The sequence below is a fragment of the Ceratotherium simum genome, chromosome 15, assembly GCF_057802395.1.
Source record: "Ceratotherium simum simum isolate JZ-2026a chromosome 15, ASM5780239v1, whole genome shotgun sequence".
Classification (NCBI taxonomy): domain Eukaryota; kingdom Metazoa; phylum Chordata; class Mammalia; order Perissodactyla; family Rhinocerotidae; genus Ceratotherium; species Ceratotherium simum.
Window position 1 is genome coordinate 41,550,654 of NC_141914.1, and position 16,486 is coordinate 41,567,139.

General features: G+C 39.3%; 1 protein-coding gene across 4 annotated transcripts in view; it reads right to left on the reverse strand.

Moving 5' to 3' along the window:
• FXR1 (FMR1 autosomal homolog 1) overlaps nucleotides 1-16,196 on the reverse strand; it is a 63,397-nt gene extending 47,201 nt beyond the window's left edge. For 3 of the 4 annotated variants that reach the window (XM_014783158.2, XM_014783157.2, XM_014783160.2), the window contains exon 1: nucleotides 16,044-16,196. In XM_014783158.2, coding sequence (XP_014638644.1) covers nucleotides 16,044-16,094 — 51 coding nt within the window. In that variant the 5' untranslated portion in view covers nucleotides 16,095-16,196. The remainder of the gene's footprint in view (nucleotides 1-16,043) is intronic. The other variant, XM_004424684.3, reaches the window with a different exon arrangement.
• Between the last annotated feature and the right edge of the window lie 290 nt (nucleotides 16,197-16,486).

The following is a 16,486-nucleotide window of genomic DNA, read 5'->3' on the forward strand; positions in this document are numbered from 1 at the left end:
GGGGGAAAGAGGTTAATCTTAATAAAATTACATCAAAGTCTACCTTAAAAACAAATAAGAAAGCACTCAAAAGGAAAACAATTTTATATAGATATATATGTATTTTTTTGGGCAGGGGAAGATTTGCCCTAAGCTTACACCTGTTGCCAATCTTCCTTTTTCCCCCCCAAAGCCCCAGTATATAGTTGTGTATAGTTGTAAGTTCTTCTGGTTCTTCTATGTGAGCCACTATCACGGCATGGCTACTGACAGACAAATGGTATGGTTCCCTTCCCTGCCAAGTACCAAACCCTGGCCTCCAAAGTGGAGCGCACCCAACTTTAACCATCAGGCAATCAGGGCTGGCTCAAAAAGAAAACTTTCAAATGGGGGTAGGGGTAACAAAAATACACTACCACTATCAAATATTAAAGCTAATAAGAGAAAAAAGACAAGACATGTTAAAGAAACAGAACACAGTTTTCAAAAATAGGTCTAAGTCATTTAGGAAATTACAAACAGGAGGAGGAACGAATTATCTCTAAATGGTATTGGGACATTTGGATAATTATTGGAGAAAATGAAAAGGAAATGTCTTCATCAAAAATAAAATCGAGGGGGGCCGGCCCAGTGGCGTAACAGTTAAGTTCGCACGTTCTGCTTCAGCAGCCCAGGGTTTGCCGGTTCGGATCCTGGGCGCAGACCTACTCAGCGCTCATCAAGCCATGCTGAGGCGGTGTCCCATATAGAAAAACCACAACTCTACAACTATGATACACAACTATGTACTGGGTCTTTAGGGAGGAAAAAAGAGGAAGACTGGCAACAGATGTTAGCGCAGAGCCAATCTTCCTCAAAAAAAAAAAAATCAATGAAAGATTCAAACTTTTTTAAATCAATAAGGATTCCAGGAGAAAGCATGAGTAAATTATTTATAACCCTGGACTAAGGAAGGCCTCTCTAACCAAAAAACAAAACCCAAAAGCCACAAAGTTTGATAAATTTGTATTACCTAAAAGCTAAGATGTGATAGGTAAACAGTATTGCATACAAAGGAAGAAAAGAGGGCCGAGGGCCGGCCCCGTGGCTTAGCAGTTAAGTGCACGCACTCCGCTGCCGGCAGCCGGGTTTGGATCCCGGGCGCGCACCAACACACCGCTTGTCCGGCCATGCTGAGACCGCGTCCCACATACAGCAACTAGAAGGATGTGCAACTATGACATACAACTATCTACTGGGGCTTTGGGGGGAAAATAAATAAATAAATAAAATTATAAAAAAAAAAGAAAGGAAAAAAGTGAAACACAAGAGTTAAATTCCCAATTTATAATATTTTCAGGTGAGTTAATAAGAACAAGCTGATAAAAGAAGGTAACAATGGGTATGAACTATGCAAATGAGTAATTTCACAGAAAAAATAAGTTGTAATTTTAATAATAAATCACCTTCAAAATGTTACATATTTACTGCAATTTGTTCTGAACTTTGCTTTTCTCTTCCCACTTTATATCTTGTAGATCCTTCCTATCAGAATATAAAGATCAATCTCATTTTTTTTTAACATTTATATAAACTGTTTGGCAATTCTGAGGTGGAAGCTTAAACGGCCTATGGAAAGAACAAAGTGCACAGGATATCTACCTAACTTAAGGATACATTTTTGAAGTTACAGAACATTACAGCTGAAAAACAAGGTTTTTCAACTTGATGAGGGTAGTCATGGGGAAAAAAAGTCCTATCAATTGAGTAGAAAGAAACATGGTATAAATACATTTCAGGAATTCAAAAACTGAGATTATAAATATAGTCAAAAATCACAACAGATGAATAATGGACCCTGGTTGTAGGAAAGTCATCTAACAACTCTGAAAGATATACAAAATTTCCTTTTTTTTTTGCAGGGAAAGATTTGCCCTGAGCTAACATCTGTTGCCAAGCTTTTTTTCTACCCTCCCTCCCCAAAGCCCCAGTGCATGACTGTATATCCTAGTTGTAAGTTCTTCTTGTTCTTCTACCTGAGCCGCTGCCACAGCATGACAACTGACAGACAAGTGGTGTGGTTCCACCACAAGTAAAGGAACCCACACCACAAAAGCGGTGTGAGTGCTGAACTTGAACCACTAGGCCATCAGGGCTGGCTCTACAAAATTTCTTTTATAGACCTTTCAGATCCCTCACTGTGGAGACACGGAAGCTGAAACCATACACATCTATACAGCCCCAAAGTTTTACTTCCTAGGAGATTGTAAATACTGAATTTATTTACTTATTTTGTGTGTGTGAGGAAGATTAGCCCTGAGCTAACATCTGTCGCCAATCCTCCTCTTTTTGCTGAGGAAGACTGGCCCTGGGCTAACATCCATTCCCATCTTCCTCCACTTCATACAGGACAGCACCACAGCATGGCTTGCCCAGCGGTGTGTCGGTGCACGCCCAGGATCCAAACCCGGGAGACTGCAGAGGAGTACATGCATTTAACTGCTATGCCACCAGGCCAGCCCCTATAAATACTGAATTTAAAACCTCATCTTCTGTCTGGAGCTCTTTTCATTAAACCATTATCAATTAAATGATAAAGCTAGTTTTTAACTCCAAAAGGTTAAGTCTGGTAGCCATATTAATTTGAAGAAATAAGGCATCTTTCCTAAGAAGCCTATTTAAGGCAAAGTTCCAGAATAAAACATCAAAATCTAGTTCATAAATGGAAAGGCTGCTATCTTGTCCAAAACACAGACTCGAGTTAAAATAAATTTGTGTGTGTGTGTGAGGAAGATCAGCCCTGAGCTAACATCCATGTCAATCCTCCTCTTTTTTGCTGGGGAAGACCAGCCCTGAGCTAACATCCATGTCAATCCTCCTCTTTTTTGCTGAGGAAGACCAGCCCTGAGCTAACATCTATTGCCAATCCTCCTCCTTTTTTTCCCTTTTTCTCCCCAAAGCCCCAGTAGATAGTTGTATGTCATAGCTGCACATCCTTCTAGTTGCTGTATGTGGGACGCGGCCTCAGCATGGCCCAACAAGCGGTGCGTCGGTGCGCACCCAGGACTCGAACCCAGGCCACCAGTAGCAGAGCGTGCGCACTTAACTGCTAAGCCACAGGGCCAAAATAAAATTTTACTGTTTAAAATACTGATCAATTTATCAGATGCTCTGCTTGAGATGTGGCTTAGAAATCCAGAGATGCATAAATTCCTTTGAGAACATTCCCACTAAACGCATTAAAAACATACCATCCTAGTCTAGAAAAATTCCTTTTTGACTGCAAAGTATCACTTCAAATTCACCTACTAGATTTTTTAAAAATCTACTAACGACCTCCTATTATTGCAATTACATTACAACACAAAAATCACGTTCCTTATAAAGGGGGAAACAAACTTAAAAATATTAATACTCAACAAACTACCCCAAAAACCAGACAGCTTGAATCCTCAATTAAAGTAAGACTTAGAGTAGATTCCCAGATCCAAAAACCCAAGATTCACACCTTAGAGCTGTAATTCTTAAACTTCAAAATTTTTATTATAAGAGTTCGTTGACTGCAAATAGATTGAGCAAAAAAAGTCAGCAAGAAACAGTAAAATCCTCCTAAACAGAGAATAGGTTTTTAATGACTCCAGTCTCAAGTGGTAAAAGCAAGGGATCCATCAGGAATCAAACCTCTAGTTCACATTTATTCTCTTAAGCAAGCAAAAAGAAAAAAGTTCTCACACTCACATTACCGCCTCCTTCAAACTTGATCAAGTCTCCTTACATAATTTAAGATTCACTCCAGCTTTAATACTTCTATCAAAGTTTTTCCTCATCAAGTCTTTCTCATGATCAATGGCATGAAATTTAAAGATTTTTCTATTTATTTGGCACAACAGTCAACCACATTTTTGATGCCTTTTCCAATGTGCTAAAACATTACAATTGATGGCTTAATTACTAAAGCAAACTTGTAATAAAATACTGTGTTTCTAAAAATACACTGAGTAGAATAAATTCTTTACATATTAGAGGCATTGGGCTCAAGTTGTTAGATCCTGTAGGGCCTTTCCTCTGACTAGGCTCACAATCTCCATTTTCCCCAAACACATCAGTTCAAGTTTACTGCTGTGAATAAATATGATTACAAAAACATGACCCAGGAGGAAGTAAAAGTTAGTCGCATAATTTATGCAAAATTTGACTCCGGTTTTTGTTTTTCAAGAACTGCCACAATGAATTTGATAATCACTTGTTACCCTCTGATCAATTATCACTTTATTTACTGATTCATTCTCTGGCCCCAATCTACCTTCCCAGCCCATCAATCCTAACAATTTAACATCTCTGAAATCAGAATCCTTCTTATAATTGATGACATCTTAGAATAGCTGACAGCCATATGGCAGTCAGGATATAAATGTCACTGTTTAAGCATCCTCAAACTTGGTTTGCTTACAATTTGCTATGGCACTTGACTGGAACCCCTTGATATTTCATTCAGCAAACCAATGAAGGACCCCTTCAGGAAGGATTAATGTTTCTTACCAGAAAGTTGTTCTGTCGACACCTTCTGACAAAATCAAGAAAGCACCAGCACAAAACTTGTACAGTGTGTGGAAAATCTTGGAGATAACAGAGGAGAGCTCTTTTAAAATATGCTTGCAACACCAATGCTCTCCACAGCACTGAGAAAAATATTGTGAAAAGAAACAGAATCATCTCAAGATGAAGATGTTTTTAACCAGTTTATTTTGCTTATGTTTTCCACTTATGTATGCAAGTGTTTAAAGATGACCTTTCAATAAGTATATGACAAGAACTCTAAAATATAAACTACCACTCACAGATTAATTGGCAACATTTCTTCCTTCTTAGTGTCACAAACGATGCCACCTCAGATGCAAAAAAATTGTATGGATCTTCCACTAGCTTCTCAAACCTCTGTATGGAAATATAACCTACTACCTAGACTCTAAACTCAACCTCCAACTATATAGACATCTCCACCCTTGGCTTACTTTTATACATCAAATCAACATGTCAACAGAATCATCTGTTGTCCTGTTTTCCACTCTACACACATACAACCCAGGAATTACAGGATTAAAAAAAGAGAAAACTCAAGGCCGGCCCAGTGATGTAGTGGTTGAGTTAGCACGTTCCATTTCGGTGGCCTGCGGTTCCCCGCTTCGGATCCTGGGCATGGACTTGCTCACTGCTCATCAGGCCATGCTGAGGCAGCCTCCCATATAGAAGAGCTACAAATTCTACAACTACGACACAGAACAATGTGCTGGGGTTTGGGGAAGAAAAAATAAAAAGAGGAAGATTGGCAACAGATGTTAACACAGGGCCAATCTCCCTCAAAAAAAAGAAAACTCAGGGCCAGCCCAGTGGTGTAGTGGTTAAGTTCACGTGCTCTGCTTCGGTGGCCCAAGGTTCGCATCCTGGGCACAGACCTACACACCACTCATCAAGTCATGCCATGGTGGAGTCCTATATACAAAATAGAGGAAGACTGGCACAGATGTTAGCTCAGGGACAATCTTCCTCCCCAAAAAAACAAAAAAGAGAGAGAGAAAACTGAATACAGCAAACAGTACTTCTTAACCAGGCTTCTAAGAGAACACAGCCCAGTCACTAAGGCATTCATTGTGTGTCATGAACTAACTTCTCTCCCATGCATCTAGAATGGTACTAGCTACACAATATCGTTGGAAGAATTGAGAAAAGAATGTTTCTGTTTTATAATTCAGATGAGAAAACCTATTGGGTTGAGAAAACTGACCTACGGGCACTCAAGGGTGTGCTAGAAGTACTTATAGCTACTCCTCTTCCCCCAAAATACCACAGTAAATCTTCCTGGAGATTTTATGTTAAGTAATTTAAAGAATTTATAATAAAACAAACATTTTGTCTTTCTAGACTGTGTATAGAACTAATGGATATAGAAAGAACTCCTTATTACAAAAAATAAAAAACAAAAAAAAATCACTTACTGAAAACACCACAGTACAGTGGTTTCACTGTTAAGACTGGTCTCAGATCCACTACCTACTATGTGGCAGGTAAAAGAAAAAAAAGCCCAGGACAGTAAGGAAAGGAAGACTGGCTTTAGAAAATAATACAGACTCCTAACTAGCTTTATTTGCCCCATAGTAAACCACAATGTCCCCCTTCCAGGACTCTTTACGGTCTTCCCAGAGCACCCTAGACTTTTTGGAGCAATTCTCAGGAGGTTCTATCAAGCCTGACTGAGACTCAGCTCTCCTGGATGCTGGATATCCTCTACCCACCCCAATCCCAGAAGCGAGAGAGATTTGGCTAAAAAGAGCAAGTACTTCATTCCCCTACATGCAAAAAAAAAAACCCACAAAACTTTAAAATAGAGATTACTGGCCGGCCCCGTGGCTTAGCGGTTAAGTGCGCGCTCTCCACTACTGGCAGCCCGGGTTCGGATCCCGGGCGCGCACCGACACACCGCTTCTCCTGCCATGCTGGGGCTGCGTCCCACATACAGCAACTAGAAGGATGTGCAACTACGACATACAACTATCTACTGTGGCTTTGGGGAGAAAAAGAGAAAAAAAGGAGGAGGATTGGCAATAGATGTTAGCTCAGAGCCGGTCTTCCTCAGCAAAAAGAGGAGGATTAGCATGGATGTTAGCTCAGGGCTGATCTTCCTCACCAAAAAAAAAAAAAAAAAAAAAAATAGAGATTATTTAACGTGGTGCTAGCACAATTGCCTATTAATATTCAAAAATAAGTCTTGATGTAGCAAATATAAAACAAGTGAATAAAACACTACAAAAAAATCTAGAAAATTAATATATACAATCTGAACACAGGCTGTCATAACCAAGACTGGAAACTCTGAAGCCTTAACATACAAAAAATAGTTCACTATGTAAAAAATAAAACTTCTCTATGGCCAGGGATACCAGAAAGTCAACAAATAACAGATGGGGAGGGGGTACTCTTATAATAAATAGTCCTAAGAGATTTCAAAGAGAGACAAAGAACTCCCCAGAAGCAAAATGGGCAAACAGGGAATTTATGGAGAAACAAATCCAAACGGCCAACAAACATTAAAATTCACAAATGGAGATCTGCAAATCCAAGTTCCTATGAAATAACCCTTTACAGCCAACAAATTGGCAAAAATTAAGAATTACAAAACCCACTTCTAGCAAAGAGTTGACATTCATCAATGGAAGAAATAGGAAGCCTTTTGGAAAAGTAATCCGTTAACATTTACTAGAATTAAGAAAAAATTCCCTTCCACCAAGCTATCCCACTCTTCAAAACCTACCCAATGGAAACAGGTATGTAGAGAGGCAAAAAACTGAGAACAAAGCGAGTGTCTAATAACCGGGAAATGGCTGGATTTCATGGTAATTCTTACCATAAAATATCATATACCATTATAAAACAAATTACACTCCAAGTGAAAACAACCAAGACGTAGATTATTTTATAGAACAACACTGAAAAGACCTATATCTGTATCTGAATGTGTATCTATGTACCATTCTATGAGTACGGAGAAAAATCTGGTACCCTGTATACTTGACTATGAACAGGTTACCTGAAATGGAGTGGGGATGAGAGGAGAGCAAGCGATGAAGGGGAGCCAAGAAAATTAAAGGGAAGAGTGATTACAATAAAGCAATCTTATTTATACTTATGCATATGTGTAAAATTATATATATGTATATGCCTGTACACTAATCCTCGCTTTTCCTGTTTCGCTTTCCAGTTTCAGTTACCAGAAGTCAACCGCAATCCGAAAATATTCAATAGAAAATTCCAGAAACAAACAATTTATTAGTTTTAAATTGTGCGCCGTTATAAGTAGCGTGATGAAATCTCTCACCCTCCCTGCTCAGGAAGTGAATCATTCCTTTGTCCAGCATATCCACACTGTATTTAGTAGCCATCTAAGTTATCAGAGCGACTGTCGCTGTATCATAATTCTTGTGTACAAGCAACCCTGACTGTACTTAATACTGGCTCCAAAGCACAACAGCAGTGATGCCGGCAATTCAGATATGCCAAAGAGAAGCCATAAGGTCCTTCCTTTAAGTCAAAAGGTGAAAGTTCTCAACTTATGGAAAGAAAAAAAAATCGTATACTAAGGTTGCTAAGATCCACAGTAACTTTCATGATAGTATGTTGTTATAATTGCTCTATTTTATTTTTAGTTATTGTTGTTAATCTCTTACTGTGCCTAACTTATAAGTTAAACTTTATCATAGTACCTACATATAGAAGAAAACATAATATATACACTGTTCGGTACTATCTCCGGTTACAAGCATCCATTGGGGGTCTTGGAATGTATTCCCTGCATATAAGGGAGAACTACTATATAAACATTTATTTTAAAGAGTTGAGATATATCTTAAACTCTTCATCAACCAGTACTTCTTCCATACAGCACATATATACATCACCACTCTCCACATCTTTTTAATTTTTCCATCTTTAGGGATCTCAAATCTACATTCTAAGTAACAAACTTCTTTGATGTTTATAATACCTAAAAAATCTGACTTGTAATTTGATTTCAAAAACAAGCACATTTGGGCCGGCCCCATGGCTTGGTTAAGTGCGCGCGCTCCACTGCTGGCGGCCTGGGTTCAGATCCAGGGCGCGCACCGACGCACCGCTTCTTTGGCCATGCTGAGGCCACGTCCCACATACAGCAACTAGAAGGCTGTGTAACTATGACATACAACTATCTACTGGTGCTTTGGGGGGAAATAAATAAATAAAAATTTATTAAAAAAAAAAAAAAACAAGCACATTCAGGACTGCTACTGCAATCAAAAAATTTCTTAATTTCAAACAAGACATCCTTTTTTTAAAGACCTACATAACTAAATCTACAAATGCAAATTATTTCAAAAATCAATGGACATATACTCTACAAATAAAGTGTGCAAATTCATTAATTACACATTACAGAAATTACTGCATCATTAAGGAATAAGTACTATTAAGGAAAAAGAAATTATTCAAGGCAGGCCTTCAGACTTCATTTGTACTGAACATTTAACTGTTCTGAATTTAAAAAAGAATGAGGAGAGGATTTCATAAATAGAATAATTATCTACTAATGTTTGCATACCAGTAATGTTCTTGGTTTGTTAATTTCACAAGCTTATAATCCAATAGCTCTCCTTGAAACAGAATGACTCAGTGGTTCCAAATGGCCACCCAAAACTATTATGATTTTCCTGTTGCAAAAAGCTGACATTCTCTATATCTCTATGTATGCGTTCAGTTCTATGACAATATCTGAACTTGACCAGGATCAATACACAACCCCTAAAAATAAATTCACATGCAGTTTAAATCAAAACCAGAAATGATGAAGTTAGTTTTGTATATATGCCATTATACTAAGATTAACAACAAATCAACGGGTGTCCAGAAGCCAAGAATGATTGATTCACTTGTTCACGCAAAAAATATGTACTGAACGCCTACTATGTACTAAGTACACATATCAAGTCACCGAAAAATTTAAGAGTTGAAAATACAAACCTGAAAAACTATAAAAGCAAAAAGTTATGAAACAGAAGAGAAAGAAGAAAAGTTTTATCATAATTAATGAGCCAGACTAAGAAAGGCGGAGAGACAAGGGCCTGAAAGATGAGATTCCTGATCCTGAAGAAATCTTGATGGGGAATGCATGTTCCCTTGTCAACAATAACTATAAACATCACTTATTACTGGGGGAGACCTCTACTCATCATCCCAAAAAAGCTAAGCAAAAAATGCTGAGGCTAGAGTATGGGAGACAAGTTAAAACAACTGAGATTTAATATTGGTTCAATTTTGCCATGGCTTTCAGCCTCTTCAATATAAGGATAAATAAATTAAAGGGATTGTTATACATGTAAATATACATGTTCAGATTAACAAAACAACGCTTTGCATTGCTTAATTTTGTTTTGCTCCAGCTATTCTTTATGAAGATTTGGTCCTAGAAAATTTAACAGAACCATCACAACACAATGTCTTACTATTAAACATCTGCTGAAGAATCTTTTAAAGCCTTCTGATACTCAAAAATACTATGTGACAAGATTACCAAGATGTGTCACATCGTAAGGAAATCTGAATAAGTAGTTTCATATATATGCATACACAAAGCATTTCAAATATTTCCCCAATACCTTACATAATCAACAATATAAAGCTAACAATTGAGGATAGTATAAATCAAAAATATGCAACACAAGTTATAATTTGAGCCATCTATGTAGTCTTAAAATTTCTAGTAGCCATATCAAAATAAGGAAAAAAAACAGGTAAAATTAATTTTAATAATAATTTCATTTAATCTAACATATCCAAAATACTATTCCAACATGTAATCCACATTTAAATATTATGTTTTATGTTCTTTTTTTCATACTGTCTTTGAAACTCAGTATGGATTTTACCATTAAACAATTCAGACCAGCACATTTCAGCTCCATGGCTAGTGGCTACCATATTGGGAAGAGCAAAATTTTTGCAAAGTGAAGACACAGCTCACGTCATTTCTCCAGGAATCCTCTCAATTCAGTCCTCTTGACTTCCATTGTATTAATTAGTAATAATTTGTAATTATTAATCTGATAAGCCATATATTTGCATTTCAAAAACAAAAATCACTGTAATCATTAAAGAGACCAGGCTCTCTGGAGTCTGAAAGATCAAAGTCTGAGTCTTTAATCAGTCTCTTATTAATTTTATGGACCCAGATTCACTTAGCCTTAGTTTCCTCAATTGGGGGTAACATTATCTCCTTCACTGTGCTTGAGAGGACTAAATGAGATAAATTCATGTAAAGTACTTCCAGTAGTCTGAATACTCAATATATAATAGCTGTTATTGCTGTCACAGGACCTTAGTGAACTAACTGAACCTAGCAGACTCCACCACTCAATACATTTGTTAAAACAAATCCAACTGTCTCAAACTGCAGATGAATAAACCAAGATCTTAGCCATTTAATACAAGAATTAGGGATCAATCATGGAACACATATTGCTCTTCCCACCACAAAAAGGCTAGTTTGCCTACATCCTTAACACTGTGGTACAGAATTCATTTCTTGAGTTATAATCCAGTCAAGTATCTGCACTGTCTTCCTAACCAAAATGTAAACTCACTACCCTGAGATTTCCTTTGAAGAACCTCTAATGCTATGTTCAACTAGGCAATCGGAAGTAAGAAGCCCTAGAGTTAAATCTCATTTCAGCTACAGAGTAATCTTGGACAAGTTACTTACTCACCATTGCAGTTTCCTAATATTTAAAATGGGGATAAAAAACAATACCTCATGGAGTCCTTGAGAGCGCAAATCAGGAAATATAGGTATAAGCTTCATAGATATCTAGTAAATAACATGCACTTGTACTCTATACTATTATCTTACAGAAGGCAAACATTTGATAACACATAAAATATACAGGTGCATAAAAGTAAAAATACGGAAAAAAGTCTATTTTCCGTTAAGTGTACAGAGCCAAGGCCTTAACAATATATCTCTAGGTAAATAAGATTTTTTTTTGCTTTTCGGTTTTCAGATTTTTCATAATCATGTATGGTTCTCGTTATACAAAAAAAAAAGTTTAATTTTTAAAAATTAAATGGCCTTTTCGGTTAGTTAAATCTTAGTTCCTCTACATTTTTATAAAAACTGCATGTTAAAACACGTACAACTAAAAATTACCTTTAAAGTATCTGGAACAGTATGTTTTTTAATTTAAAAGAATTTCCCTAATATTATTAAGACAGACACCATCTTTTCCTCAATTACTGATCTTCACAAAAAAAAAAATCAACAATATTCCATACTAACTGTGAAAAGTCAGTACACTCTCAGAACACAATTCCTTTACTACAACTCTACAGATCATCATTAGTGATAATAAACCTACTCCAAAATTTAGTGAATCTCACATTTCGTTCTAACATTAAATTAAGCTGAAGTAATAAATTCTGGAAATATTGTAGTACTTCGAAATTTGTTTTGTAGTCAACCAATTACACAGTTAAAGCAGAAATCGCAGAGCTCTAAAATTAATTCCATCTTCTATGGAGAACACCTCACACTTCATTCAGCCATCTTAGAGATTACATATTTCCTTGGAACACCGTGGAAACTTTCCTCTATATGAGCCAGAAATTGAGACTTAACTTTCAACTTCTATTTAAAGATTTTATTTATTTATTTTCCCCCCAAAGCCCCAGTAGATAGTTGTATGTCATAGCTGCACATCCTTCTAGTTGCTGTATGTGGGACGCGGCCTCAGCATGGCCCAACAAGCGCTGCGTCGGTGCGCGCCCGGGATCCGAACCCGGGCCACCAGCAGCGGAGCGCACGCACTTAACCCCTAAGCCACGGGGCCGGCCCAACTTCTATTTAAAATTATATTCTGTCACGGCTATGCAAGTTGCAATGCTATTACAAATCTTAACATCACATACATCAGTTAAAAAGCATTTTAATGACTGCAAATGGGCACAGGGTTTTTTGAGCAGTAATGGAAATGTTCTAAAAGAAAATTACACAACATTGTAAATACAATAACAATCACAGAGCGTAAAGTCTATCTCAAAGCTTTAAAAAGAAAAAAAGGCACCTTAAAAAGCCAGTAGTATAAACCCTCAGATGCTGCACTCCAGGTAGAAAGGCTATAAAAGCAAATTTTTATATAAAATGATATCCCCCATCAAATGCTTAATTAACCTATCTCTCATTCTTTCCAATCCCCATAGATTTATAGGGCTGCAAACATGAGCATATCAAGTTGTTCTCTAACTACTGCTAAGAAAAAAAATCAAGATGCAGAACAAAGTATTCAGCTTGCTACTATTTGTGTAAATATTTTTGGGAAAAAAAGATTCCTATTCAGTCAAATCTTCAGCTTTTCAATAGTTCCAATTAATTTGTGAAATGAAGTTTCAGTTCCACTAGAAAATCTTTAATCACTGTCTACAGAGCACTGCCTCAAGGCATGATGATACTGGTTACTAATCCCATGACTTTGAAATTCTTCAATGGCAATACACATTTACAGCCAAGTGTGTGTGTGTCTGTGTAGAGGGCAAAGGGAAGAGGAAAGGAAGAGGCAAATCAGAATCACCTGTACACTGAAAACCACCAATGAAACAAAAAATACTACACCAAAGTGTTAACAGCTGTTATCTCAAGGCAACTGGTTTTTTCTGACGGTTCCCAAAATTCCTTCACTGACCGTGTATTTATTTTTTAAATTAGAAAAAATTACTTAAAATTGCTGCTATGCTAAATGAAAGAAGTCAGACTCAAAACGCTACCCAGTACACTGTATGATTCCTCATATAGGACATTCTGAAAAAGGCAAAACTATGGGGACAGAAAACCACCCCTAGGGTCTGGGGGTGAGGAGAGAGGCTGCTGACTACAAAGGAACATAAGGAAAATTTTGGGGATGGTCTAACTATTCTCTCTCTTCATCATGTTGGGGTGTTTACACAACCGTGAGCATTTATCAAAGCTCATACAACTGTACACCAAAAAAGGTCAATTTTACTATATGCAAATTAATCTCAAAAATTCACAGTTAAAAATAAATTGTGCAGTAAACCAATTTTTTTCCAAGTGGGCGGTTTCACGGGATAAAAAATACTGGAGACTACTGAACTACTTCAAACCCCTCATTTTATACAAAAGAAAATAGATCTAGGAAGATTTGTTTAGGGGTCCACTACTAGATAATGACAAGCTGAAGTACAGACCTAGAATTCCAATTTGTTTAACTTCAAATCCAGGGATCGTTCCACCTCACCATTCTCACTCTGGAAGAGCACAGTTTCCACAGAGTGCATGTACAAGTGGATTATGGGAGAACATAAAATTCCAAACGTTCAAGTGCAATTATTTTAGTACACACAAACGTGGCTAGCATTCTTCCCAACCTCTGCCAGAGAACCACCTTACTTTGTTACGTAAAAATGGGTAACGGAGTCAAGGTCTAAGTGGAATCAAGCAGCTTTGTAGAGTATGGATGGGGACCAACAATAAATACTTCCGAGTTCCAAAATGGGAACATTTGATTTACTGTATATTGATTTAAAAAAAAATACGATGAGAAACCAAAGATTGTAAACAACTTTTACTAAAACTTTCAAACTGATGATATTACATAATGAATCTCATTTAAAAAGGAAGAAATGAATATCTTGCACAGCAGGCGACCAACATAAAATATACTCGGCTAAAAAGAAATGGTGTTCGCCTACCTACCATTTACATGCTGCAAAATGATTTGTAAAGGCAAAACAATCCTTTTCTATTTTTCAGTATGCAAGAAAAAAACGCACACCTCCTAATCTTATACAAGGACCGTACTGCCAAATAGAATTTGAAACTTTTCGGGGGGAGGTGGGGGTGTTGATTCAAAAATGATGACCCTTTTCTACCCTTGACTGGAAAAGTATAGTAAGCCCATTCTTTGTGCACTGTGCCACAACTGTATACGCAGTGGTTCAGAGAAGGCAACCACTAGGTTTCAATAAGAACAGAAGTCAATTAAACGTCTACTCAAATTTCACTTAGGTCCTTTGTCTGACACCAAGTTTACACCTAGACTTCTAATATAACTCGTCACGCACTGAAAGACTCCTTTCCCCCAGGCAGACACTGTCTTTACTTTACGTTGACGACCTAAGGAGATTTAAATTTGTAAAAAGCTTAGGGAGATCCTTTAGACGCCAACTGTGATTCCCCACTACGCTCTTACCACGTGACAGCTAAACCAAATCCACACAGCTAATCAGTAAACTAGGAAAGGAAAACAACGCTGCAAATAGTAAATTACGACCACCAAATAAAATAAAATCCCGTACGATAAAAGGTACGCTGAAATGAAACCCAGTGAGAATACATTCTGCGTATGCACATTACTCCTGTATTAGGAGAAGGCCCTCCATAAAAATAGCCAGGACTCTCAAACATCTGAGATGCTGGCTTAGTGAGACTGATTGACAGACAACAGCTGGGGAGATTCGGTATTGATCTTGTAACATCGTGGCACACTTCGGGAGAAAGGGAGAATAGGGAGAAGGAACCGTTATAATGGCAAAACTAAACTGTAAGGATTTCATTTTCAGTTAAGTGACCCCAACACTGAAAGCTCCTACTAAATTCCTCTACTCTTGATTTCCTCTTCCGTTTTCCAGCCCCTATCCCCATAGTAATGCATCTCCTTCCTCTCGATGGAAACAAACAAAAAACCTCGTGGGGGAAAAAACAAAAAATCAACACTTCCTTCCCAAAACACTGGACAACTGATATAAAAAAACGAGTCACCTCCCCCACCTGCCTCCGTGATCCATCTCACACTTTAAATCTTACTTTAACGCCTAGAACTCTCGCCTTTTCTTCCGTAATAAAGGGGCTAAGGCGCCGCCCAATTTCCCAGGCCGCAAAAATATTTCAACCCGCCACACTTCAAGGTTTTCTAGTTTTCTTTCCTCGATCCTAACCCTCAATCCGGTACCCGCTTCCCCTTCGGACGCTGAAGTTTATTAGCGCAAAACCCCAGTACAAAGGTGAATTCCTAAGATTCCGAGACGCGCTCCCCCAAGGGGGTGGGGAGGGGTCGGAGCCACGGGCCCAGGCGCTCCCGCTCGGCCCCGTCCGAGGGGCGGGGGAGCCGCTGTGACCACACAATCCCACCGCCTCCTTTCACGACTCCCCCACCGCCCAGCTCGGGCCTGCTCCCAGGGACCTCCCCGCCGCCCAGCAGCGGCTCGGCTCCTCCTCCCCGGCCCGCCGAGGGCTGCACTAGCATCCCCGAGGAGGGTTCACCACCAGGAAAACACAAGAGGTGTCCGGCGTGTTGTTTCAAAACATAACGGAGCCCGGGCCCCCGAGACCGTTAAACCGCGGTGGAGGGGGGAGAAGCGAGGAACCCTGCGGCCCCGGGCTTTGGCCTGACCGCCCTTTTCGACCCCAAACCTCCCTCTCCCGGACCACCAACCCTCCCGCAAACCTGCCCCAGCCCCCAGCAGACCGGACAAAGCAGCAGAAGGGTCGGTACCTTGTAGAAAGCCCCGTTGGAGCCGCGAACCTCCACCGTCAGCTCCGCCATGTTGGAACCGCAAAGGCCGCTGGGAAGAGATTCTAGAAACTTTCCAACCAGAGGGGAGGAGGGGGGAGGGGCGTGCAGGAGGCAGGGGGAGGGGCGGGGAAAACAGGGCGGGGACTGGGATCCCCCGCCCCACACCCCCGGGGTCTCACTGCGCAGCGCCGACTTTCCCGGCGGGATCCCTCTACTCCTTACATCACTGGGTCTGGGCTCCTCCCGCCGCCGCCTACGCCCTGTTCGCCTCCCGACACAATCGCCCTCCCCTCGCTGACCCGCCCCTACGTCCCCGCCCCCCCGTGCCCGCTGCTTGCCCGCTCCAGCCGGTGTGTGCCTCCAGCCGCCCTGGAGTAAACTGCCCGGACACCGCCTGCCCCGCGCATCTGCATTCCGCTGCG